The 24,730-nt window shown below is 41.0% G+C and overlaps 3 protein-coding genes across 6 annotated transcripts; 2 read left to right on the top strand and 1 right to left on the bottom strand.

Moving 5' to 3' along the window:
- Positions 1–149: 149 nt before the first annotated feature.
- On the bottom strand, positions 150–13,663 carry LOC112571542 (inner nuclear membrane protein Man1-like). The gene is made up of 14 exons (XM_025250581.1): positions 12,699–13,663; positions 11,188–11,246; positions 10,916–10,994; positions 10,588–10,694; positions 9,132–9,184; positions 8,153–8,295; positions 7,772–7,873; positions 6,784–6,892; positions 6,385–6,505; positions 5,982–6,018; positions 4,814–4,901; positions 4,218–4,323; positions 3,731–3,809; positions 150–3,446 (listed from the first exon to the last, which is right to left on the bottom strand). Exons 1-14 carry the CDS (start codon positions 13,621–13,623, stop codon positions 3,295–3,297), a joined length of 2,160 nt encoding a protein of 719 aa, XP_025106366.1. The 5' UTR covers positions 13,624–13,663; the 3' UTR covers positions 150–3,294.
- A 685-nt stretch (positions 13,664–14,348) lies between these two features.
- Positions 14,349–18,922, top strand: LOC112572399. Of its 2 annotated transcripts, XM_025252063.1 has the most exons (6): positions 14,350–14,750; positions 15,016–15,939; positions 16,064–16,257; positions 16,559–17,032; positions 17,311–17,669; positions 17,882–18,922. In XM_025252063.1, exons 1-6 carry the CDS (start codon positions 14,742–14,744, stop codon positions 18,511–18,513), a joined length of 2,592 nt encoding a protein of 863 aa, XP_025107848.1. In that variant the 5' UTR covers positions 14,350–14,741; the 3' UTR covers positions 18,514–18,922. The 2 variants fall into 2 exon arrangements, with proteins under 2 accessions (XP_025107849.1, XP_025107848.1); XM_025252064.1 differs by lacking the exon at positions 16,064–16,257 and having other exon boundaries at positions 14,349–14,750; positions 16,860–17,032.
- Positions 18,923–20,666: 1,744 nt separating this feature from the next.
- LOC112572400 lies at positions 20,667–24,390 on the top strand. 3 transcript variants are annotated; one of them, XM_025252065.1, is made up of 5 exons: positions 20,667–21,170; positions 21,511–22,495; positions 22,696–22,889; positions 23,226–23,723; positions 24,026–24,390. In XM_025252065.1, the coding sequence occupies exons 1-5, from the start codon at positions 21,145–21,147 to the stop codon at positions 24,123–24,125; spliced, it is 1,803 nt and encodes a 600-aa protein (XP_025107850.1). In that variant the 5' UTR covers positions 20,667–21,144; the 3' UTR covers positions 24,126–24,390. The 3 variants fall into 3 exon arrangements, with proteins under 3 accessions (XP_025107850.1, XP_025107851.1, XP_025107852.1); XM_025252066.1 differs by having other exon boundaries at positions 20,667–20,876; XM_025252067.1 differs by having other exon boundaries at positions 20,667–20,770.
- The last annotated feature ends 340 nt before the right edge of the window (positions 24,391–24,730 follow it).

Genomic DNA, 24,730 nt, shown 5'->3' on the forward strand with positions numbered 1-24,730 from the left:
CTAATAAGCCAACAAGCACCTATCAGTGTGCAAATAATACCATCAGCAACCATTCACATCTCCCATTTTTTCCACTCTCAAAATTAAAAGACAAAAAGCACACAAAAAAAGTTTTTTAAGAGTGACAAAAAAATTTGTAAAGACATTAATACTTTCTGAACACCTGGGTGTATTTTATTATTTTACACAATAAAAACAGAAGTAGCAAAATGTTTTTTCAGTGACGTTAAAAAACAGTCACCCCCTCTGTACCTGGTGATGGTCACACATACACTATGCACACAAAAAGATGTACATGCATCTCATGATTGCAAGTGAACAAAGAAATGCCATAAGGTCCGCAGCCATTGATTACTCCGGCTATCTCCACTAGGTGCTTCTGAAAGGACAGGTATTCTCCTTGTCACAAGCAAACAACTTTTCGGCCTGATGCTAAATGCTGATTAGATTCGTGAACATCATCCTCAAATTTTGAGGTTTTTAAAAAGTTCACTTGCAGTGATAGGGAAAATATGTTAAAAAATGTCCCCCAAATCTTTTATAACATACGATTGCGTGTCTCTTTGCACTTACCGACGCAGGATACAAGGATTTTTAAAAGGCAGATACACACCAATCGTAGTAGTAATAATCATAGCGAGCAGGATTACCAGTTTTTGTGTGAAGAACTGTTAATTGCTTGGGTGGAAGGGGCAGGGGAGAGAAAGCTGACATTTAATATATAATACTTAAAACATGCAAAAGTAAATGGTCACCCTATACGGAATTAAAAGAGAGGTGGTGGTGGTGAAGCCAGTAATCAGCCAATGACTCGATCAGAATGCTAATGTGACGCAGAATCTGAATGGAGTGGGATACCATTATGCATGACAAAGATTCAGATGACACATGCATTTTTGATGCTTGGTGTTTGCAAGGTACACAATTAGTCCATGTTGAGTGATGAAAACAGGCAAATATTTTTAGTCCTTGATAGCAAGACCAACAGACGGATCATGAGCAGATGAGCCACTGGTTTCAAAGGCTGTTTCTTCTAACCTTTTACTGCTCAAGTCTCTACATCTACTACCAAATTTTCACAGAAGTTTTTCCAGTCATTTTTGCACAAATGATCTGCATTCAGCATGAATAAACTAGCACTCCAGACAGTGGTGAAATTTCATTTAGTTTGACCATCATAGTGAAAATGATGAAGACTAGGAGTTCATCATTTAAGGTTTAATGTGGTAGCAGCAGGAAAAACACCCCAGCCAATACTCCCCTGAAATGCACTCTTCTGGTTTACGGTAGGGCAGGCGAAAGGTCTTTCTGCTTGTCAGGTGCTCCCCCAACCCTTCCAACAATCATCTGCACACTGTGACTTCCCTGCATATGCTGCACATTTCCAAACCACAATATACGTTTTACTTCAGAGATCATCAATGGACTAACCAAAAAAAAAAAAAAAAAAAAAGGTTGATTCCTAATGTCTTGTCATGCCATTGTTGGTGGAACAGCCACTTCTCCATAAAAGTTCAGTCTCACCATCTCCGACCGACAAAGACTCTTTGTCTGAACTTTATTTCCCCCTTTTGAAGTACTCTGTCTCAAATTCAAAAACATTTCCATAATTTGAAATTTTGCATCAGTGCATCCTGGACAAACAAAAATAACTTATCAAAAATGCAACAAAACCCGAGATTCTAGCAGGTGAGCCATAACTATCACAAAAAAGACATGAGAATTTTTTTGGAGAAACTGGGCTTTGGTCTCTAGAATATTTAACAAACAAGGAGGCATGATTGTTCTTTTGCTTGTTTGGGTACACTTCTCCAAGGTGGGCAGAACAGACCACCTACTTCTACAAGATGCTTCTTTTAACTAACCAAAACTTATACTTTGTGAAACTGAAAATTCCTTCCACAAAGATCGCTAAAATTCAGCAAACTGTGAATGCTTCTTGTAATAGACAAGACAACCCATCATTAAGTTATAATATCTCTGCTGTTAGTATTCAAATGGCAAGTGCAGTGAGCATAATGAACTGGCAGCAACAGAAGATACAGGAAGTAATTTGTTAAGCAATGAGAATGTGTTGTTATTTACAGTGCCATATTTCCAAATGAAGGACCACAATAAAGGTATTAATAAATGGTACCTTTCCTTTTGTAAATATGTGTGAGGTGGGGCAGGGGAAGGGGGACAAGGCAAAGGTAGCAGCAAAGGAGTGGTGGAAAGGATACTTTGCGTTAGCAAACTTTCCTAATAGCAGGTGTAAGTCATGCGACAGTACCAGACCAATTAGTATTAGTGGAAGTAAACAGACTGCAATATGAAAGCTAGTGACTGAAACAACTGTATCTTGATGGTTCTGACAGGAAGTGAAGGGGGATTATTATTGTTGTTTAAGGTTTATTATTCCAGTGAAAGATAATTCTTCTGACATGGTAATAGGTTAATATATCTGCACAATCTGACAGAGATGAAGCATTTCTTTGATGTTTGGCTTTTGCGAGGAGTGTAGGGGTAGCTATTGCATATATGGAGCCATCAAGCAGAGCAGGAAGCAGTCATGACTAAATGCTTCCACTAGTTTACTCCATGCCAAAGGCTAACCACTAACTTGAGTACAATGTAAAGATGACTTTTAAACAGGTAGCAGGTACACAGAGCAATACATATGAACAAAACTGAGAATAAAGAATACATACATCTCAGTAATGCTCCATACCAACCGATCGCAGTTTCTCACTATTGCAAATCTCTCCACCACTACACAATTACCTTTCCTCCCCTACCACAACCTACCCATCCTACAAAAAAAAAAACCCTCCAAAAAAAAACCAAAAAACAACAACAAAAACCCCAAAGTTATAGCCATACATCTCCTATGCCCTCCTTTTGCAAGTCTTCAAAGACAAAATATATCCAACCAAAAACATCTGATATATTCTGTAGTGTGGAAACAAAACACCAGGTGAATTCAAATGTTGATACATGTATTGTGAAGGATGACAGTAGATGTCACGGAGACTTGTATCACTGCCAAGTTCTCCGTTTGTCTATAAAGGAAAAGAAAGCCCTTAAGCCCTCTTCCACCTGTCCCATATTTATAACACAATCATGATTAGTTCAACAACTGCATCCATATGACCAGCACCACCTGCATTCTGCAAACTGAGTATCATTGTTACCATCTTCATTCCCCTCTTCCACCCCAACCCACAATTGCTCTTAGTGAATGGTGAGCTAGTCCCTCTTCCTGTGTCACTTCGCTGCCCTTGACTCACATGTTCCAACACCACAATGTGGGTACTATGTCATCTCAAGAGAGGAGCGATGGTACGGCTGTGCAAGTGAGCGCATCTGATTGGTAGAAGGCTGAAGAGGTCTCCATGCAAACTTTGCTTCTGGCCAGCGATTGTGGTAGTGTTCCACCTTTAAGTGCTTCACTGTTACTAAGCGTCCTAGAAAACATAAGAATTTTGGCCAACCATCTCAGGTGGGAAAACATGGAGGACAAGCACAAAATGTTAAGAAATCAATAATATATTGAGACTGAAAAGGCTACCCAGTATCTTTGGCAGATAAGGAAAAAGTAATTCTGTACAAATACAGTGGAATTCTATTCATGATTCTGCTTACCACATCTACAAAACCTCCTGAGCAAAACATTTGTGACACTGTATAACAAAATGAACATGAGCAATAAAGCTGTGAGCAAACGGCTGACTAATTTAAACCAACTCACCATCAAACCACCAACCATGCAAGGCTTGTCTGACTTTCCCTGCTGTCTCTCTGCTGTTGCATTTAACATAGACACAACCCTGCACACATATAACACTTACAGGTATTCTACAATTTTCCCTTTAAAACATTTCACAGAACCAACACATACTACCCCACTTCACCTTTTACTCACACATGAATGTATGAATGTCACACTTGTGAAACACTGCTGTTTCACATAGCATCACTTTCACTTCCACCATCATGACAGTTCTGACAGCAAAGAAAAATCAAGAAAATGACCAAGGAAAAAAGTAGCAGAATTAACTTTATTTAAATGCTCCCTCATGCTTCTTCTGCCCTTTTCCTAACACTGTGATCAAAGCAAATATCCATCAGCAGAGCAATGCATACATCATCAAAAACGATGATGCTCTCTTTCATGCTTTTCACAGTCAGTCCTTGAGCTGACAACTTTTAGCCAAAGAGAGAAAGAATGAACATACCTCACGGGATGATTTATCAACATAGATGTGAACAAGACTTCGGATGTCACGGCATTTTTCAAGTAATGCATCTTTCACATTCTCTTCCCAGTTCTCATCACTCTCCCTAGTATGCAGGAAAATATTGTTCCTTTAACTTACTTCTCATTTTTGCAATGTTCCAACAGCAAAAATTTAAGCCTCCATTTTTTTCACTTGCTTAACTTGTGGAAAAAAGTCTATCCTATATATATCTCGTTGGGGAAAAGAGCTTCCAAAAAATCTAACAAGCATTAAAGATTTGTTGGGAGCTCTTTTCTCCTCCCGCCTCCATAAAGGCACAAGAATATGCAAAATCTGTTACACTAGTACAAGCAAAACTGGATGGATCTAATAGTGCATTAACCATTTTGCCATGACCGCAGTCTGGCTGACAGATACAGAGGCTTTCATTCTAATAAAGATTTGGGTTTCCAAAGATCAAACAAGCCCCACAAGTACTCTGCATCATGAACAAAACAAAACAATCCCCTCCCTTCCTCAGCCCTTGAAACTATACATGAAAATCAGAGGGATTTTGAAGTTGGGATTATATAATTTTATATGTTTGTACTTACACTTCTCTGTCAAACATATTCCTGATTTTTAGGCAAGGAGTTGGGCTATAGACAGATGTAGAGTTGTTATCATTGTGCTCACCAAATGCTGCAAAACAAAATAAAAAAAATAAAACTTAAGTACAGCATAAGCATTTTTTCATGACCAACAAAAAAGGTTAATGATGCCAAAAAAAAAAAAAAATGTCTTAGCGACCAGTTTGATTTTTTAAACGATCTGATATATGATATCTGCTGAGGGATCAGTGACACTGTACTATCAACAGGTTGTTGGACTACATGATATTCCATCCTATCTCACTAACTGTGGCTACAGCATGTTTTTATACATACCATGCCAACAGCAATTATTTGCAAACACTGAAATTGATGATATCTACAGATATATTGATTATATCTAATGATCTAGAAAAAACATTTACAGTATCACATTTCATTTCAACTTGGAAGATCCAATGCATACAATTAACTTGCAAGAAAGTATTTTCATGTGTTTTTCAATTTATGACAAAACCACAAAATATATTTGATTGAAGAACCATGGGCCATTACTCTTTATAGAAATTTAAACTAGGTGGCTGCAGAACAGCTTTTTTTAATGCAGTTCATATTTTAATGATGTAGGGTATAACATGACATGAATTACACCAAATAAATGGTGGTAAACTGCATCTTCACAGTAATAAAGATATCCCTACGATATTTTGCAAATATCTTTTGCACAAGTCCTGTAATGAAATGAACCATTCTCAAACTGACTGATACATTAGAAAACAATTTAGAAGTACACAATTAATTGCCAAAATTCTTTGCTGTGAAAAACCAGTTTTCTTTGCACCTACAAGCCTGACTAAGGTTAAATTACTAAAATAGCATGCAAATCAACAAAATCTGATAAAAATCAGATACAAACTTTAGGAAATATTTTGACAACAGTGACATAAACAAAATATACCCCACCTCACTAAAATAAGAATTTAATGAAAAAGGAATGTTCTGCAGCCATCTAATTTAAATTTCTAGAGGGATGGCCCACGCTTAAAATTTGAAGGAATATGATAACATTTAGCAGTTTTATCATAAATTGAAAAAACCCCCAATGATCTTGCAAGCTGTATGCCTACCTTCAATCAACTAATTCAATCAAATCTCATAATAAAAGACTTACCTTGACCTTGCCAAACCTTGCCTCCATTGGGAGTAGCCTGCAATTGTAATCAGTCATCTAGATGTGTCCTACAAGGATGTCCAACATTATATTGTTTTTCACACTAGTAACTTTTAACTATGCATGTAAATAAACATACAAAAATACATCTCAAAGATACCTAAGCCTGCAAATATGTTGGTCGGGGAACTAAGCCTGGTATTTCAGAAATAAATTTTGTTTTTTGAATTCCAAATTTTTCTACACTTGCATCTGAACACAAGTGGCTTACTAAATCCTAAGCTCTTGCAGCTGTGCTCTTGTTGAAGAACATGAAAATGAAGGAAATTAATGCACTTACTTATCCTTTTAGTACATATTGAAATAAAAAATTAACAACAGTTATCAACATCACACAGCATACCTGAATCCACCGCCACACAGTAAACTCTTCACCCTCAATGACTTGTGTTTCCAAGCGCACCCGGGATTCATTGGCTTCAATAAATTTGACTGCCTGATCCCAGATGTGTTGCAGAGCCTTTCTAGCAACAAAAACCACAAGAAATTTCCACAGAACTTATAAGAACATGTATGGACAGCACTTGCAATGTCACAGCAAAAAATGTCAGGTCTCATTTTTAAAATAAGAAAAGGAAAAATGATTTACATGAAATGTATATAAATAACACCCAGAGAAATAAAGCTTTAACAATACACTGTTAACAGGCAGTAGCAATGCACTCTCTTTCCTACAGGCCATTCGCCTCATGATGGTTGAAGGAAAAACTAGGAAAGGGAAAATACTGCATTTTCTGCTGACCTCTTTGATGGAGGCAGAAGCTGATCTCTGACATGTTGCACCGCAAGCCCTGCAGCCTGGTCAGCACCATCATCTTTCTGAGATAACTCATGCTGTTCTTTTAATAGATCTGTCAAAAGCAAACAAACACCTTTCTGGATACTGACTGCAGTAATTCTGTAATCAGATGCATACGAACTCACTGCCGATAAGGCAAACAAGTGCAAACAGAATGCAAGTCCAGATCAAAAGACTTAACATATACAATCTATACATAGTTATTTGACCAACTCTTGGCTGCTTTAAATACAATTAACAGGTGCACAATTATGTACACAGCTTATTTGAATTCCTGCAAAATTTCAGCTGATCATTAGAACAAAAGCACGTACGCGCACACATACATACAAGAAACAAAAAATGAACCACTACTGCTATATCATGCACAGAGAGATTTCAACAGAGCATTTCGAAAGGGTTATGACATCAGACACCTCCCTAGTATATCCGGTTCTGAAACAACAATCAAAAAGGCCTAAATCTGACCTAAAGTCATTAAAAGGCAAAGTAAAGAGTATTAGTGCAGCAATGAGGGTATTTCATTAATTATTCAGTGTATATGCAGTACACACTACACACTAGTGGTGAAAATGGGAGAGGGGGCCAATTTGTTTGCCGCTCAGCTGCCTTTATCAAAACACATGAATGTAAAGAGATAAGTGGAAAAGATCACTGTTAGGTTCTAAATTATCACAAATGTATATTTAAGAAAAGGAGAAAGTTATTGTTAGCTGCTTTCTTGATAATAAATGCCTAAAACATGGAAATATGAAAATTGTGGTTGTACGTGATATAAACAGAAATTTTCATGCTAACAACAAAATCAGTGGTATGCGGTCAATGTCTTGATATTGAACAAAAGATATCACACATATCCCATTCAGGTGTAAATAGTCAGAGCTGCATGCATGTGATGCAACACGATCTAAAAGCCATGCATGGGATTTACCTATAATTTGTTCCACCATTGTGAACACCTGTTGTTCTTCCTTTTCCTTTGCCTTGATGCGCCACCAGAGTATCACAAAGAGCAGCATAAGTCCACTGACTCCTGCAAGAAAAAGTACCATCATTGAAGCAACCGATGCTGTTGATACAGCTGCTGCAGTTATTGATGGTTCATCAACAGCTATCCAAATCTTATTATATATTTTGAAACCCACAAAAAAAGTTCTGACTACTTGTTGAAATATGGTTTACATAATCATAAGGCATTCTATTATACAAATGGTGCATGCATTAATAAAATTAATAAATAACATATAAAAAGATATATTACATAAAATATGTGTATGTAAAACACACACACAGTGCAAGCTTCAGGACTCACCAGCAAATAGAACAAAGATGCTCCACATCACATGCGAGAATGACCGCCAAAGACGGCAAAAAAATCCCATGGATGCCACTGCTGATTCAACATAATCCACATCCTTGACAAATTCTGCCACCTGATCATCTTTTTTGAAAGGCCTGAAAAGAGTATAACAGAACAGTGGAGGTTGGGAGGTGGGGGTGGGAGGGAGCACAGCATGTGTCTATGATGGTTTCAAGTGAAAAGTGCTTGGAAAAAATTCTGCTGCTTATCAAAATTGAAAAATACATATTTTGAATGAAATTTGTTTGAACTAATTGGACTGAGAAGTAAAAAATTATGACTTCTTATTAATACAGGATACTTTCAGGTATATAAAAATAGAAGAAAGAGAACAACCCCCTTTGCAACCTTTTCATGCTCTTCTTCAGTCTTTTCTTTATTCTAAAATGTTGTTTTTCTGGACTGAAAAATCCCCCAAAGACCTGTTTGATGTTGAGCAATGTGTGTGGATGTAAAATAGGGTGGATGGAGGAACCTTCATGAAGTGACAGCTAAAATGACTTCCCCCCACCAACAGAGTCTGTGACTGGAGAAAGAACTTTAAACCAATTTTGTGTGCTTTCCCTTGCAACTGATGCTCTCACAGTTTTTCTGAAACATTTGATGCAAACTGGTGTTTTGCATTACATCTGATCTTTTGAGGGAGTACAGCCTATGTCATGCACCAGTTATCTATGCTCCTATATTGAAAGTTAAAGTCTGTAGTGTTTTGGCTAACATGTCAAACTTTTAAGTACTTGGTTGCAAGGGTCACAAGCCACGGACTGAAAAAGACCCTCTGGCCACAAACAGTGATGGGCACCAGACATACAAGGGAAAAAAAAAAAGACTGGTGTCAACCTCCTATATTCCACACCCTGGACACGGATGAACCATTTACAGCCCTTATACCAATTCTATGGAGAAAAATAGCCACTGCATAAAATCTTACCTTAGGTTCCAGTGAGGATTGGCAATGATGTGATGAATAATGCAATCAAACAACTGCAACATTTAAACCATACTTTATGTAAGGTTACTAAGTACTTTTTCAAAGTACAACTTTCATTTCTTTGCAATAAAAATGACCCCTTAAATAAAGCATCGGTTTCCCATAACATCACTTGGAGTATAAATTTTAGTGATTCATTTTTGTGCTAGTCTTCCTGTCTAAAAACAGTTTGTGCATAATTTCAATGCTATCACTTTGTGCTGAATGTGTTTGTGGATAAGTTAGCTGGTCTTGGCTATCATGCTATCAATAAGCTTTCTCTTCTGGACTGTGTTTTGCCAAAGTCCTCTTTTTCCTGAGTCAAATGTGATTCTTTCTTCAAATAAACTGCACAAGTCAATACTAATTTTGAGTGAGTCTTCTCCCTCTATCACCAACTGTCATTATGTGCAGTGAAAAAGAAGTGAACAAGAAAATCTTTGTCAAATAAATTAAAACAAAAGAAACATTAAAAAAGGGGTCAGTTATAAATAAGCTACATGGTGCAAAAGAGAATCACTATACACTATTTAACAACCCATCTAGCATGCTTAATTTGTATTAGATATACGTAGGAAAATTAAACTGTACCTCCTAGAAGTAAATACATGGCCGTTACGAATAAGAAGTCTTCTGTTTATAACAGATCCTATCTTTTATCAGCAATCCTGTCCAATTATGTTTAAATTTACATTATTTCATGTCAATATTGACAATGTAATGATTAATTTTATGCCTCAAACTTTGCAATTTTACTAAAAATCTTAAACAAATTTTGCTTATTTGTCCAAAATAACTAGGGTGAAAAAAAGACTTCACTACCTTTGCCATAAATATTGATTTTTGGAGCCATGCATTAACATTTCTATTTGCAGCATTATCTTATTGAGGTCATTTCCTTCACCTATTAATGTCATCATTACCTACTTTGAGCACATAACAAAATTCTTGACTGTCTTTTCTTTCTTTAAACAAATATTCCCTTTATTTGCTTATTGACTCAAAGTGAAACAGCAAGCCTGCTTTACTGTTTATACCTGCACCAACATCCATTTCTGAAAGGGTCACAAATGCAATAAGTGTTTATGTTGCCTTGTTGACTTGTTTGTGACCTAATGATTCCTTATTTTCAGCCATTCTTAATTTTGAAGAAATTTACTTTCTGTCCCAGTTCTAACTTAAAAATGGTGTCCAAGATTGAAATCCACCCCTAGAATAGAAAGCTCCCATTCATGCATTAGACCACTAAGCTGTTACTTTTTATTATACTTTAGATAAAGTGGCTTTCAAGTAATTATTTTTTCCCTTTTTGTGTATGACAGCTTTTGCATTTTTGTTGTTCTCTTTGCAATTTGGAGCCTGAGAACTAAAAGGTCTGAAATTTCCTAACCTAGGAAGGAAGAGTTAAGAGGTATACCTGATCTACCTCCTCCTTATTTTCTGCTGCTCTTTCCAAACGCTGCCGCAGCTGATTTTCAGTGAAGCGCTGGATGCTTTTGTCTGCATTATTACACAACACTTGACCTAAAATTTATAAACAACAATAGAGATAAAAAATGTTCATTACATATTCGAGCTGCCAAAAATTGTTGGTACAAATTTACTTCATAGAGGTAAAGTTACTGCAACAAAAGTAAGTCGAAGAAAATGAAAGCGATAAGAAGGTAAAAGATGCATTTCTGAATGTTATAAAGCAAAGAGGCATTTTACATTTAGGAAAATAAGTTTGTCTAAATGCAGCCTACCTTTCCTTGAACTAAGTTCAGTAAACAGATCTCTGATTTCCACTCTTGCCTTCTCAAAACTTCTACTGTCACAGCAATACTGTGAAAAGAAAACATTTTAATTAGATTAATCTGCATAAAGACTCCACTCTGAGTCAGTTGTACTTTTTAAAAAGCTATGTCAAAAATCTTGATTGTAAGATGAAAACATTTTATTTTAGTCTTTATTTTAAAAAAACTTAAAATATACATGTTGTTTCATATCAATTTATATCACAATATGCTAACATTACCGTTGAAGAGTTGATGGACAGGACTCCTGGTGGACAGAGAAGATGAGTGTTCTGGGGAGCTACCAAAAAAATAAAAAATACCCCACACAATTGCATCTGGTCAACATAAAAAAAAAAAGCTATGGAACAAAACTAGGTCAATGCTTATGATAGGTCAAAAATATTTTATTTCAGATCTGACTCCAGTACTTCACAAAGCATGATAAAAGCTCTTTTCCCTATTTCACACTTATGAACACTTATGACAATGCCTTATCTTACTGTTGTATACTGAAAATGTATCAATCATTCAATCATGCCTTTAGATTTTGCTGAACATGAAGCAAGATAGTGTTTGACTGGTGAATACACTCACATCAAGGACCAAGCTTTCTGTAAAGCCCTAACCTGCTGTAAACTTCATAAATTCCAGAAAATAGAACTGATCAATGTTCTGGTTTGACAACTCATCAACAGGAACTCTCCTTTAGTAATTAAGGCATACAAACTGAAAAAAAGACCAGACCAACATGCACAGCACAGAGGTGGCAAATTGGCTCACATGAGCAAGCTACAAGCCTACCTGAGGAAGAAATGAGCAGTGGTATATTAGAGGAAAGAACATTATGAGTCCTATATATATAAGACAGAGGAAGAGAAGACGGGCATCACCCTCATGTAAAACTGGCCCTGAGAATTGTGAGGTCTCTAACATCTCACTCCCTAGCAACTTGACAAAGGTCTGTACTTTCATCAAAAGGTGAAGGAAATACGAAAAATGAAGAAAAACAACTCTGGAACAGCTTCCAAGTACAAAGCAGTGAATTGCTATATCAGAAAGGCCTACAGAAAGCCATAGAATAGGGAATGGCATGAGATAACAATAAAAAAGGCCTACCAACTACTGAACACACCCCTCACCAAAACAGGTCAACAAAAGATGTCAGTCAGTGAAAGATAGCAATGGAAAAAAAAAAAAAAAAAAGGAACTGTTTACATGCCGTTATTCTCCTGAAGAATTTACTTTCAATGAAGTGTTGCAAGACTTTATTCTTGCTGTTAAGGAACAATCAGAAGTATTTTTAGAGTCTCTATGTGAGTGCTCAATGATTAAGAGTAGCTGGAAGTGTAATCTGAGTGAGGAAAATGGTGATAAAATTCTGGATATTCTTGGACGCTGTGCATCATATTGAGTGGAAGGAAGGAAAAGGGGAGGAATCGGCTTAGATTTGCCTTGTATTGGTTTTAAGAGACAACTGACGGCTGTTTCCAGTTAACAAACTGCTTGTAATGATCCAGATGACAGGGCTATACCAGTTTTATTTTCTTTGCAATGGTTAAAATGAGAGTGTACTTGTTAGGTCACGTGACTAAATATGAAACCCCACCCAGCTTTAGTGATGAATGAATGAAGTGTGGACTGCTGTCCCTCTTATATCAAATGTGTTCCAAACTTATGGCATTTATTATACTTTCTGTTTAGTTAAAATAACTAACGAACGACAAAAAAACACCACAAACAAAATATTTACCAAGAGAAGCACCATGGCCGAAGATCCAGCCGATGAAGGTTTCTTTGCGGACAAAAAAGTAACATAATGTGATGATGATGAAAAATGCTAGTGCAATGCCAACTAGACCAAGTGAAACATGCTCTGGATAGCATCGCCGCCGCCGTTTACGTGCGGCCACACTTTCTCTTAATGTAAAACTGTTTTCTGGGGAAAGAGTACTGTACTGTGAAAAGTTTCTTTCCGGCGTGACATGATTGCTGGCTGGTGTACGCCTGCCTCTCAAAAGACCGAAACTAGTGTTAACAGATTTATTTTCCACTTCATAGGAGCTTCCGTCAAGGTCTGAATCCGAAGATTCGAAATTAAAGTCGCTTTGCCTGCTAGCGTTGTGGAACGAGTCTCTGGCAGGACTCAGTGACGAAAGATCTGGATACAGTCGTGGGGTCTGGTACGGATCACTAACCAAAGAAACGTTAGTATCTAAAGTTTCATCACGTCTGGACAGTGAAGGTCTTCCTGTCAGTCTCCTGGCACTGCGAATGTCTTCTGAAGGTCTGAGGCGAACTGACACACTTCCTGTCGGCGATACATTTGGACGTCGACGAAGTGAGCGATTGACAACCTCAGTTATTTTGCTGGAAGCTGAGCGATCCAGAGAACCATGATTACTACTACTCTGACCTGTTGCACTCAGTGGAGCCTGTGTACCCGTTTCATCGTCGGCATCGCTATCGTCTGAGCTCAAGGCGTCCAAGTTTGGTAGTGGTCCCGACGTATTTCGCTTGCCTTTTCCCTTATCTGATAATGACTTATTGCGCGACCTCAGATGGTTTAGCTTCTTTATGAGAATATTTCGCCTGTTAGCCTTAAATGGAAAGGTAATTTTTTCTCCGTAGCTTTGCAACTCTTTCACGAGTTCTTCGTCAGTAAGAGAATCCGCCATCTTTTCAGACTCTGCTCCGGATGTGCGGATTACGCATGCGTTTGAGGAGAGTTCGAGTTACGCCCCTTCTGGCTAGGTTTCTAATTGTGGAGGTTAAAAACACGCAGTTTATGTGTGTGTTTATTGTTGTTTTTTTTTCTTTCGTAGAAACGGACTTTGCAGCTTGAAGTATCACAGAAAAACTATATTAAAATTTCTTTTTATGTATTCAAACTTCATGTCTCTGTTTATTTGTTCACCTGTGTTATTTTTTGTGTCTAATGGTGTGCTTCTTTACTTCTCGCCTTGTTGGCCGTCTGCTCCGTATGCTACTGAAACGTGTGAATGGCAAAGGTCCATTAATTTGTCTCTTTCTTCCTTCTTTTACCTCTCCTGGTAAATCATCCTGCTGGATTGGCCGTCGAAAATGCACAAACCGTGGATCAGGCTTGTCTCTACTGTCAGTTGTAAGATCGACAGTTTGGTTATGCCTGGTTAGTTAGGCAGGAAAGACCTTTTGCCTAGAGGCACATAGGGTGAGAGGGATAATGGAGAGGGAGGAAACCGGAGTAGCCAAAGAAAACCTCCGACATACAGCACTTCTGACCCCCACCCCACCCCTCAAAGATTGACAAGACCATTCGTAGTGATATAAATACTTGAAGTGGAGAAACTCCCAGAGCAAGCTTTACGCCATATAAAACCGAAATAGCGAGAGCGAAACAAAACGCGTGTGTGCCTGCAAGGGGTGCTGAAAGCGAAACGAAAACTGAGTACTCAGAACAGAACCATTTGAAATTTCCCATACGGTCATACCATTAATTGTTGTTTTTTTCCCTTCCTTCAAGGGCATCAACAGTGTATCGAATTCTTAGTAACTGCATGTGGGGACTCGCTGGTATGGACAGAAAACATTTCACAGACGTGATTTCAGGTGGGGAAAACAAGGTCTCTATAGCGAGCTCTCGATCAGGTTCTCAGAGACAAAAACATGCTGTCAGCTAAAAACGAGTATTTGAATCGATCTGAACAGCTAGAATCGCTGCCTGTCGTCGATTGAAAGGCTGATTTCCCATTTATCGTTTTGCTTTGATGCCCCGTGCGCAAAGCCTGAATCTGCTACTGATCGTTCCTGCTGAATGTATGTGGTAAGTAAAAAGATCACACAATGCAAATCAGAAGTTAAACAGGACTAAGTTTTCACGATAATCATGACCTGGCTATAATTCTTTGCTCTTATAATTAACGCATGGTTTTAAAAAAATAAGTAAGTAAACTTAATTCTTGTGGACAGCTACGAGAGGGCGTTTCAAAAACGCACTATCGCTACTAATTTCAATGTGTGCTCGAGCAGCGCAGGTAGGATACTTACACTTTTCACACTTTTTTTAAAACGGGATCTGGTCCAAACAGAAAACAGGTGATGTTTTAAGAAAAAAAAAAGTCAGCACCATCATGGACACCGATCAACCACCAGCAGGCGAAGAAGAGTCCGGGGTGCCAACATCGCTGAGCAAAAAGGAACTCCTTGAGTTCTGGCTTCAGACGATCCAGCATTTCTACCCAGATCGGCAGGGACGAGCTTACTTCGTGCCTCCTGTGTTCTTCAAGCGAGTTCGTTATGAAGAAAAAAACGTGGCTGAACAGAGGGTCCTTGTTCCCTTGTCGCCTTCCGAAGAGCCACCCGTCCCTTGTAAAGACAGCAGTCAGGCTTTGCAATTAGGTCCCCTACCCACGTCGCCGGATTGCAGACAAGACTGTTTCCATAACATCCCCGAGGACACCACCCCGACAGCTGGCAGGGTGTGGTCGGGAATGTCAGAGCAGGTCCACCCGTCTTTGCTAAAAGTGAGCAGCTCCGACATGCGAAGTGACAATGCTCAAGAGCAGGTTCTGGATTGTCTGAAGAATTTTTTTGAAAAACAGCCGGGTGTTTTCGTCATATCGGAGCTCAACTTTCAAGATTACCTGGGCGAAAAGAGCTATGTAGAATCTGTTAGAGCAATAGAGCACCTTCGTTTTCCACGGCCGCAAGACAAGAAATACATGAGAAAGGGTGATTTTGACATTCTGGTGATTCACCGTGACCTCGGAATGCTAGCCGGCGAGATCAAGTCCGTGGGGTCATGGAGGTCAGGAGATCAAGGAGATGACGACGTGATCCATAAAGTCGAGAAAGCCGCTGAGCAGATCATAAAATCCAAGAATGTGGTGAATCACCTTATGAGTGACCTGGAGTCGAAGCCGCCCCTCAGAATGACCTTGATTCTACCCAGTGTTAAAAGGTGTCGTCTGCAAGAAATTCTTGGAAGGAAAGAAAACCAGAAGACGTTAAAGGTAAGAAGGTAACATATTATTACTACTATTCTACTATTGATGATGATGACGACGCCGACGAGGACGACGACGATGATGATGATGACGACGACGACGACGATGATGATCTAAAAATGGGTTGCAGGCACTGTGCAAAGGTCTGGGCTTGGAAACATCGAACGCAGATAGGGCTGTAGAGATGTGCCTGTGCGAAGAAGAAATACAGGAGACTGACCTCTCGCTACAAATGGACAGGATGCGACAATGGTGGGATCGCCGAATGCCAGCCAGTAGCGACTATTGTTTGAAAGAATCTCTGTACGACAACCTCCTGGCAAGGTGATCGAAGACGTTGCAACTGCAGACTTTTTCGTTTTTGAGAGCAAGAGAGAAAGAGAGATTCCTGCAAGTGATGTCAATGATTCCCTTGCTGTAACGCATTGCTAATTATCTAATTTATAATGTAATCTAACAAGTCTTAATTCCTTGTTTTGAATGTGTCCCCCTTTTAAAGCACGATTGTCCGTAAAATAAACATTACAGTTCTCGGCCATTCACTAACCTGCTGACACGCACTCACGCACGCTCACAGTGGGACAGAGGAGTAAATAGGTTTCAGAGGTGTACAGTCCTATCACAGGTTTTGCGGACCCGCCACAACAGTTTTTGTCCGCTGTATAACACGGCCTCGTCTTGAGATTCGAACTCTGGGTCAAGTCGTCTCGGAACTCGGCGAGCGCCTGGCATGCCTGGTTCTCACCTACCGCCAACTGGAGCTGCTGTCTTCCAGAGATCCCCTTGTTCTGCTGACGGGGCCACCCGGAACGGGCAAGACGGTGGTGCTGACGCTTCGCGGCTTGCAGTGGCTACAGGAGGGTCACACGGTGCACGTGGTCAGCACGCGCCCTGAAAGTTTTAGCATATCCAAACTTATTTTTCAGCAGCTGCAGCGGTCTTGCCAGGAAGCCTCAACAACTGCAACAACCCGCGTCATGCTCCACGACCTGGACTTTCGTAGAAAGAGCGACAGGGAGGCGGTCGTGAAGACGCTGGAGGGAAAGGCTGAGAACGATCATCTCTACATCATATCTGACGAATACGGCGGCAATGAAAGGTCTGGCAACAGTTTATTACATTAAAGTCATACTAGAGTCATTCATGAACTTGAGCACAAAATGATGGTAGTGTATATAGACTAAAGCAAATATTTTGTAACTTCTTTAGTCCCCATCTATTTTCCTCTCACTATCAATCCATTTCTCCATCTGCCTCAAAGATACCCCTCATGATCATCTCTAACTTCACGAAAGCAATGATGTGACTGTGCTGGTCACTCTTCGTGTGAGGGCGACAGCTTACAACTTATCTGTAATCTCTCTTTCTACTGCACAGCGACATGGCAAGCTGTTATCAGTTCTTCCTGAAAGAATTACACAAGCGGGTCCCTCATCTCCATTTCTGGGCAGCGGTCCTCAGACGTGCCAGCAGATCAAAAGTACTGAAAGTGGGAAAGCTAACTGAGCCCCTGAGATCAAGCCCAGTTGTACAACGAGAGGTCCAGCGGGGCTTTAGAAATCTGAGGGACGTGTACCCTTATTCTCGTGAAGGTGTACCCTCGCCGTGGGACGGACCAGAGGTCATACGTCTGCGACACGAGGGCAAAAGTCACCAGGGTCGCTGGCCCACTGAATGCAGGCAGTGTGGTCGAGACATCGGCGAGAAACTCCGAGAACTGGGTGTGGGTGCCAAGGGTATGTAATTATGTAAGATACAGGTGTTGCTGAGTTTGGTATCGTATCAAGACGTACTTACGAGCTTGGCTTCAGTGCCATCCATATTCAGATATTTAGGTTTATATGAGTATGTTCTTGTTTTCTCTCTCTATTGACAAAGATTTTAATCAGTAATTGTTAAAAGAAAATTATATGTCTTCAGCAATGAAAAGCTAATCTCATCCTCACAGAGGCCTGGCCAACTTCAGCGGTCCCAAACATGGTCACGCAAGGGCCCCGTCCCCACAGCAGCACAGCCTCTACCATGCATCCCGTCAACGAGAACATCGACCATCTTGCGGCTGACGCCACGAACACCAGCAGTACTGCGGTCAAGGATCTAGAAGCTCCGACAACACCAAGGTTGGCAACAACGGCAACTCCCACAACACCTGAGACTCCTGCGAAAGTAAAGGTCGTCAGGAGACCCGAGCCATTAAACTTTCGAGACGTCTTCGTTTTGACGAACACTTCCGATCTGCAAGACGACCCAGAATCAGGTCACGTGAATGACGTAGTAGTGGGCATGCGCGAGGCGGGCATGGAGGTGCGCGTGGTGCGGAGCAAGACTAAGGACCCGGATGGCTGGAAGCGTGATGTCGAAGACACGGCCACCGCCGTCACTGATATGGTGACGTTCTCACACATGGGTGACGTGTCGGGTCTGGAGAGGAAGGTGGTGGTGTGGCTGCCGGGGCTGCCAGAGGGCGTGGAAGATGAAGCATCGGTCAGAAAGCAGGAAGACATGGGCTGCTTGTACGCCGTCTCGCGCTGTAGCGTCCAGGCCATCATGGTGGACGTGCTTCCGGAGACGCCCACGTGACAGGTCGACGTGGTTCCAGATGTAACAAGTCAACGTTCCTTTTGATGATAGGTTGTTCTTTAAGAAGGTTGGCTCGTTGTTAGTTTTACGCCGTGACAGCAACTAAAGCTATATCCGGCGAGAGAAAGTCATTACATTTAAAGGGTGGTTCTTTTGAAGTCGACCTGACTTCTGATTGACGAAGAACTTGACCTGCTTTCTAACACACGTTGAAGTATTCGTGTTTTCTGGTGCACCTAATTCAAAGAAGTCAGCGTATTGCCTCGTGTCATCATGATTTCTGGAGATACACTTATTTAAGCAAAGTAGTGAAAGGGAAAAGTACAAATTTATGTCTGTAGACGAATGTACTGTAAATATTTAGATGAAATTATCTGTTGTCGAATAACTGTTTTGTAAAAAAAAAAAAGAGGTAGCAGCTGAGGATAAACTTCTGATTGTACTGGTCTCTTAATTTTATCTTGTTGTGTTTTTTTAGACTTATTTGTGATGATGATAATAATCATCATATGAGATAATTGTACGTTTCTAATTAAAAATATAATGGTTGTTGTGGTATGATCGTGCTGCATTTCAAAGCCTTTTAGGGTCTTATAGGCAGTAGTGTTATAGGAAGTAGTGTGCCGTTTGCATTAAAATAAATTTAGTTATCCCCTCCTTAATTCTTTTATTCTCTCTTACCCAACTCATTTTCGCCCTCAAGTTCTTTTTCTTGACATCCTATTTTAAAATTTAATATTTTTTATTTTTTGTTGATGGTGATTGATCAATAAAGCCAGTGGTAATTCCTTAAAGTGTTTATATTTATTTTGCGGACGGCCCAATTAAATGCCATAGGTAGTCAGCAGTTGCATCGTACTTTGAGAAGTATATATTTAACCGTGGCGACATTTTCAAACTTTTCAGGGTGTTTCATTCCATGCTGTGTCTCCTAATGTACTCAGTGCAGCTGAGATGTCGCACTAGCAGTTTTCCCACACAACGACACACATTCTTACCTACACTCATTGCACTCTTACACACATAACACACACACACGTTCATGCTTACACATACACTAACACATAAATAAACTAAACATGCAAACACACAAGCAGACACTCGTTTACACACGAACACACAACCACATTCACTTATACATGTATACATATATCATATGTTTACATGGACACACAGAAGCTCTCTCAAACACTTCAATACGATCCCCTCTCTCTAACCCCAACATACATTTTATTTTTAAGAGGACTGTACCTGTCGCTCCAGATGAAACCGGTTTTTATAGCAGTCGATGAGAGCATTCCGTGGCACTATAAATACATCTAACGGAAAATCCAAGAATCCTCTTCATTCAGCAGAGCAGCACGGTTTGCTTTCAAAACTAATTTACAACTGACTCTGTGATTACTAGAAGCGTAATGTATACGTGGCAAGTGACAGGTGTTTTCTGTACATAGTGGATCGATTCACGGACATGTATAGGTGGACTGCTGTCTGTCTGCCGAGACCAACGCTTAGCCACTTGCGAAGTCGATCTCCGCTGTTAGTCTCGGCGAGCCTTAACAAAGACTATGACTAAACCGGAAGCTTTGAAGTCTCATGCCTCGTTTAAGTTAACTAGACAAAATCGTCTGCCAGCAGTCCAGTAATACAAGTTCGTGGATCGATCAGTGGGTAACTGTCGTCACGCTACCCGAAAGTAGATCGAAAGAGGAGGGGAGATAAGAGAGTACCTCTGTGTGTGCACGCGCGTGCATGTAAACAAAAGTAACAAAAGTATGCCCAGTAACACAGACAAATCAACAAGACTTTGCATGCGCTGACCAGTTCAAAGCCCTACCTGCAAGTGCAAACAAACTTAATTTCCGGTAGTAAATAACACTGGTAACAGTTTAGACAGGAGAAGACTACTCCTTTCAGTGCCAACGCGAGAAACAGAACAAAGCGTACAAACAAACCTACACCATCTATACCAAAAGCAGCTTCCTCTTTAAAGACATATCCATAGCTAAGTGTTAGTTGTCAATGATCCCTGATCCCGTTACTGTAATGCATTATTGTTACTTGCGTGATTGTTATGGCGCTGGAAGCTATTTATAGCGCTGATGAAAACCCACGCGGAGCAACACAAAGGTAGAAACACGTAAACAAAAAGATCTTTGACGGGCTGTGGTCGACTTTGGAACTGATACGACGAGAAAAGGTCATTAACGGACAATTACTCTCCGTCATCAGCCTGAAAGTCAGTGAAGCTATGAAGGTGTGATATATTGCAATGTGTTGGTCTGTATGATTCATTTCTTTCTATAATTAGCAACTGAAATTCCCCGAAGCGCTGCCATCAAAGCTGACAAAGGGACGACACGGTGAGTCAAGGTGCTCCACCATTGTCTGCACGTTTATTTATATACACCTTCACCACCAACAAAATGGTCTCGATGGAAAACAAAGCTGTGTGATAATAGCTTATAGCTTTTCGATTTTATTTTATTTTTTTTTTTTATTTATTTTTTTTTTTTGCCATTAGATGAGAGCTCGAATCGATATATGCTCAGGATTCTCATGTAGTTCGTAGACCAAAGTTTCGACTTCACTCTTGTCTAATGTAAATGCCGTGTGCACAAAGGCCTGTGTATGTGCATTTCTGCTGAATTTATGAGGTAAGTGCAGAAACGATCGAGACCACAGGACGCTAGTAAAAAAATGTTCACTCACAGTAGACGACAGTAAGACATGATGTGTCCTTGTTGCACGTGCTGCGAAATAAGCGCCGACATCTGCTGAGCTCATTGACCCCACCCTCAACCCGTAACAAAGCTGTTTAAATTTGTTTTCGTTCTTATGTGCGAATAATTAAAGCTGATTTTAATATGCAATTATAACTGAAACGCTGTAGGTAATCTAGGTGAAAGTTTAAACATGATTCAAATGAACTTAATAACAATGATTATTCTTTATTAACGAGACGCAAAATAAGCAAGAAAATACTTTTTTATTTAGCCCTCACCCTTTACGTGGAAAGAATAAACTAAGTACGATGGAAAGTGAACGACCACCTGCAAAAGAAGAAGAGTCAGGGGAGCCAGCATCGCTGAGCAAAAAGGAACTCCGTGAGTTCTGGCGACAGACGATCCAGCGTTTCTACCCAGATCGCCATACGCGGCCTTACTGCGTGCCTCCTGTCTTCTTCAAGCGAGTTCCTTATGAAATGAAAAATGTGGCTGAACAGCGGGTTCTCGTACCTCTTTCATCTTACAACGGGCTTCACGTTCCCGTTGAAGGCGACTGTCAGTCTCTAGAGCCACACCCCTTTTCAGGGAGCATACCTATGGACCGTGGCGGGGACACCACCCCGACAGCTGGCAGAGTGTGGTCCGGGATGTCGGATCAGGCCGAGCCGTCCTTGCTGAGAGCTCACGACTCCGACATGCGAAGTGAGGATGCACAGGAGCAGGTTTTGCGATGTCTGATGGAATTCTTCTCCAGCGGCGATCAGACTAGTCGTTCCAACACTTCTGGAACTGAGGAACATAAAGCTTGCTTGATCCTGTCGGAACTCGATTTCCTCGACTACTTGAACGAGGAGCACTACGCGGCGGCTGCTCAAGTCAACGAAGAGATGCGGTTTCCACGGGCGCGTGACAAGAAGCACTTCAGAAACGGACGAGGGGGAGATTTCGATGTTTTGGTGATTCACCGCCACCGTGGAATACTAGCCGGCGAAATCAAGTCCGTGGGGTCTTGGAGCGGAGGGGGGCAAGATGAAGACGATGACAAGGCCAAGAAAGATAGACGAGAGAGCGACGTGATCAATAAAGTCCAGAAAGCGGCCGAGCAGATGAAAAAGTCCGAGAACCTGTTGAATCACCTTCTGAGTGACCTGGAGTTCAAGCCGCCTATAAAAATGACCATGATTCTGCCCAGCGTTAAAAGGTGTCGTCTGCTGGAGATTCTGGAAAAAGAGGAAAATAAGAAGACACTGAAGGTGAGTTACCAGTTCACAAAATGTTAACAGAGTTAGGAGAGCAATAGTTGAACAAGTTTCTTGCTTTAGCTATTTCTGATCGTAGTTGGTGGTGATGGGAGTTCAGTCGCTTTGTGTTTTCACTGTCTTGCTCTGTGTAATGCAGACAAGCTTGTAGAAGTCTGGAAGTAGTCGTGATTTGAAATGAAAATTATTGGCAGGCGCTGTGCAAAGGCCTGGGTTTGAATCCCGCCTCTGCAAAACGTGCTGTGGAGCTCTGTCTGTGTGAAGACGAGATGAAGGAGACCACAACTTCCTTGCGAATGGACAGGATGTGTAAGTGGTGGGATCTCCGAATGCCAGGCGGGAACAACTGTTCTTTAGGAGAATCTCAGTACGACGAGATATTTGCAAGGTGAGCCAATCTAATGGCTCTAATACTCCACTTTCTGGATGTCATATATGTTGGTAGGGCTTATTGTCGGTAGTTTTCTCTGGTACTCCGATTTCCTCCACCCTGTGTGTGTGTGAGTTTGAATGAATGTAAAGTAAATTGGATTCCTTGCCTAACGTGTGTGGCTGTGTAAGCGCTTTAAATTATCTGAAAAATGCGCTGTATAATAGATTTTTTTAATCATTCATTACTCATTACTCACTATGTCTTTCATAAGTTATGAAAGCAGACACAGAAACAACAGTACAGCCAGAGAGGGCTGTAAGAATATCTCTGACGTGTACAGTCCTATCGCAGGTTTTGCGGACCCGCCACAACCGTTTTTGTCCGCTGTATAACGCGGCCTCGTCTTGAGATTCGAACTCTGGGTCAAGCCGTCTCGGAACTCGGCGAGCGCCTGACCTCCCTGGTTCTCACCTACCGCCAGTTGGAGCTGCTGTCTTCCAGAGATCCCCTTGTTTTGCTGACGGGGCCACCCGGCACGGGCAAGACGGTGGTGCTGACGCTTCGCGGCTTGCAGTGGCTACAGGAGGGTCACACGGTGCACGTGGTCAGCACGCGCCCGGCCAACTACGGCGTCTCACGCCTCATTTGTAACCATCTGCAACGGTCGTTCCACCCGACTCACCCTGAGTCCCATGGCGGGTCATCCGCTGCAATAGATCGCGTCGTGCCGCATTTTCTGGACTTCTATGAGGCCACCAACATGAGGGCGATCGTGAAGACGCTGGAGGAAAAAGCTGAGAACGGCCATCTTCACATCATCGTCGCTGACGAATACGGCAGTGGTGACGGGTACAGCTCATGTTTTTAGTTTATTCGATTGTTCAGTTAGTAAGTCGGTTTATCAAACAATGACAAAAATATCTTTCTTTTGTCTTTTACAAAAGTGATGTATATTGCTAGTACCTTTTTTCTCCTTGCGCTTTGTTCCTTACCAGAAACAGGAGTATAGACAAAATAATTGTACGTACATGCAAAACCGCGATATAACAACCTACACTGTGAGATCGAGAATAGTCAACACTAGAATGAAAAGTTATATGTAAGCGCATTGCAATCAAAGAGAATCCTAATATGTTTTCTTTCTTGAGCAGAGACAAGGCAAAACGTTATCGTGTCTTCGTCGAAGAGTTGAAGGAGCGGGTTCCTTCATCTCCATTTCTGGTCAGCAGTTCTAAGGCGAGGCTGGCATGAGGCAAACCCGATATTGAAAGAAGAAATGATAACAGACCCTCTGAGGTCCTCCCCACTGGTGCAGAAAGAGGTCCAGAAAGGTTTCAGTGGCTTGAAAGATGTGTACCCTTACTCCAGCGCGGGTGTACCGTCACCATGCGACGGACCAATGTCATACATCTGCGACATGGGGGCGAAGGTCACCAGGGCACTTGGCCCACCGACTGCAGGCAGTGTGGGCGAAACATCGGCGACAAACTCCGAGAACTTGGAGTGGGTGTTGCGGGTATGTCAGCGACTAGCAAGTTTATGTCTGTATGTCCTACCCAAATTCTATTCTCCGTCAGCATTTTTCTATAGTTGCTAATTTTCTAAGCAAGGAGACAGTCGCACAGCCGTTAAAGAGTGAGACTGCACTCAGGGCCAGTCCATATTCTGTACCTTCATTACTCTTCCCAACCTTCCCAGGGAGCAGGTACCCGTTCCACAGTTTGGTCAGCTTGTCATGGGCTATCAAAGCGGCTAGTGGACACGCCTTAGCTCGAAAGTCTCTGCTCTAGCTACTAAGCTATCCTCTTTCATGTTGTCAAGGGAAATAAAAAGTTGTTTAGAGTTTGTTATCTCCC

The sequence above is a fragment of the Pomacea canaliculata genome, linkage group LG9 (assembly GCF_003073045.1).
Source record: "Pomacea canaliculata isolate SZHN2017 linkage group LG9, ASM307304v1, whole genome shotgun sequence".
NCBI classification, from domain to species: Eukaryota; Metazoa; Mollusca; class Gastropoda; order Architaenioglossa; family Ampullariidae; genus Pomacea; species Pomacea canaliculata.

What these genes read in the sequence shown, in the direction of transcription:
- LOC112571542 (XM_025250581.1), bottom strand. Translation starts at nt 13,623, where the DNA reads ATGGCGGATTCTCTTACTGACGAAGAACTCGTGAAAGAGTTGCAAAGC. An exon ending in CGGCCATGGTGCTTCTCTTG is followed by an intron (nt 11,247 to 12,698) that starts GTAAATATTTTG and finishes TTTTTTTGGTAG; the next exon opens with CTCCCCAGAACACTCATCTT. An exon ending in AATATGTTTGACAGAGAAGT is followed by an intron (nt 4,324 to 4,813) that starts GTAAGTACAAAC and finishes CCTGCATACTAG; the next exon opens with GGAGAGTGATGAGAACTGGG.
- LOC112572399 (XM_025252063.1), top strand. An exon ending in GAATACGGCGGCAATGAAAG is followed by an intron (nt 17,033 to 17,310) that starts GTCTGGCAACAG and finishes TCTACTGCACAG; the next exon opens with CGACATGGCAAGCTGTTATC. An exon ending in ACTGGGTGTGGGTGCCAAGG is followed by an intron (nt 17,670 to 17,881) that starts GTATGTAATTAT and finishes TCATCCTCACAG; the next exon opens with AGGCCTGGCCAACTTCAGCG.
- LOC112572400 (XM_025252065.1), top strand. Translation starts at nt 21,145, where the DNA reads ATGTGCATTTCTGCTGAATTTATGAG. An exon ending in TACGACGAGATATTTGCAAG is followed by an intron (nt 22,890 to 23,225) that starts GTGAGCCAATCT and finishes GTCCTATCGCAG; the next exon opens with GTTTTGCGGACCCGCCACAA. An exon ending in GAATACGGCAGTGGTGACGG is followed by an intron (nt 23,724 to 24,025) that starts GTACAGCTCATG and finishes TTTCTTGAGCAG; the next exon opens with AGACAAGGCAAAACGTTATC.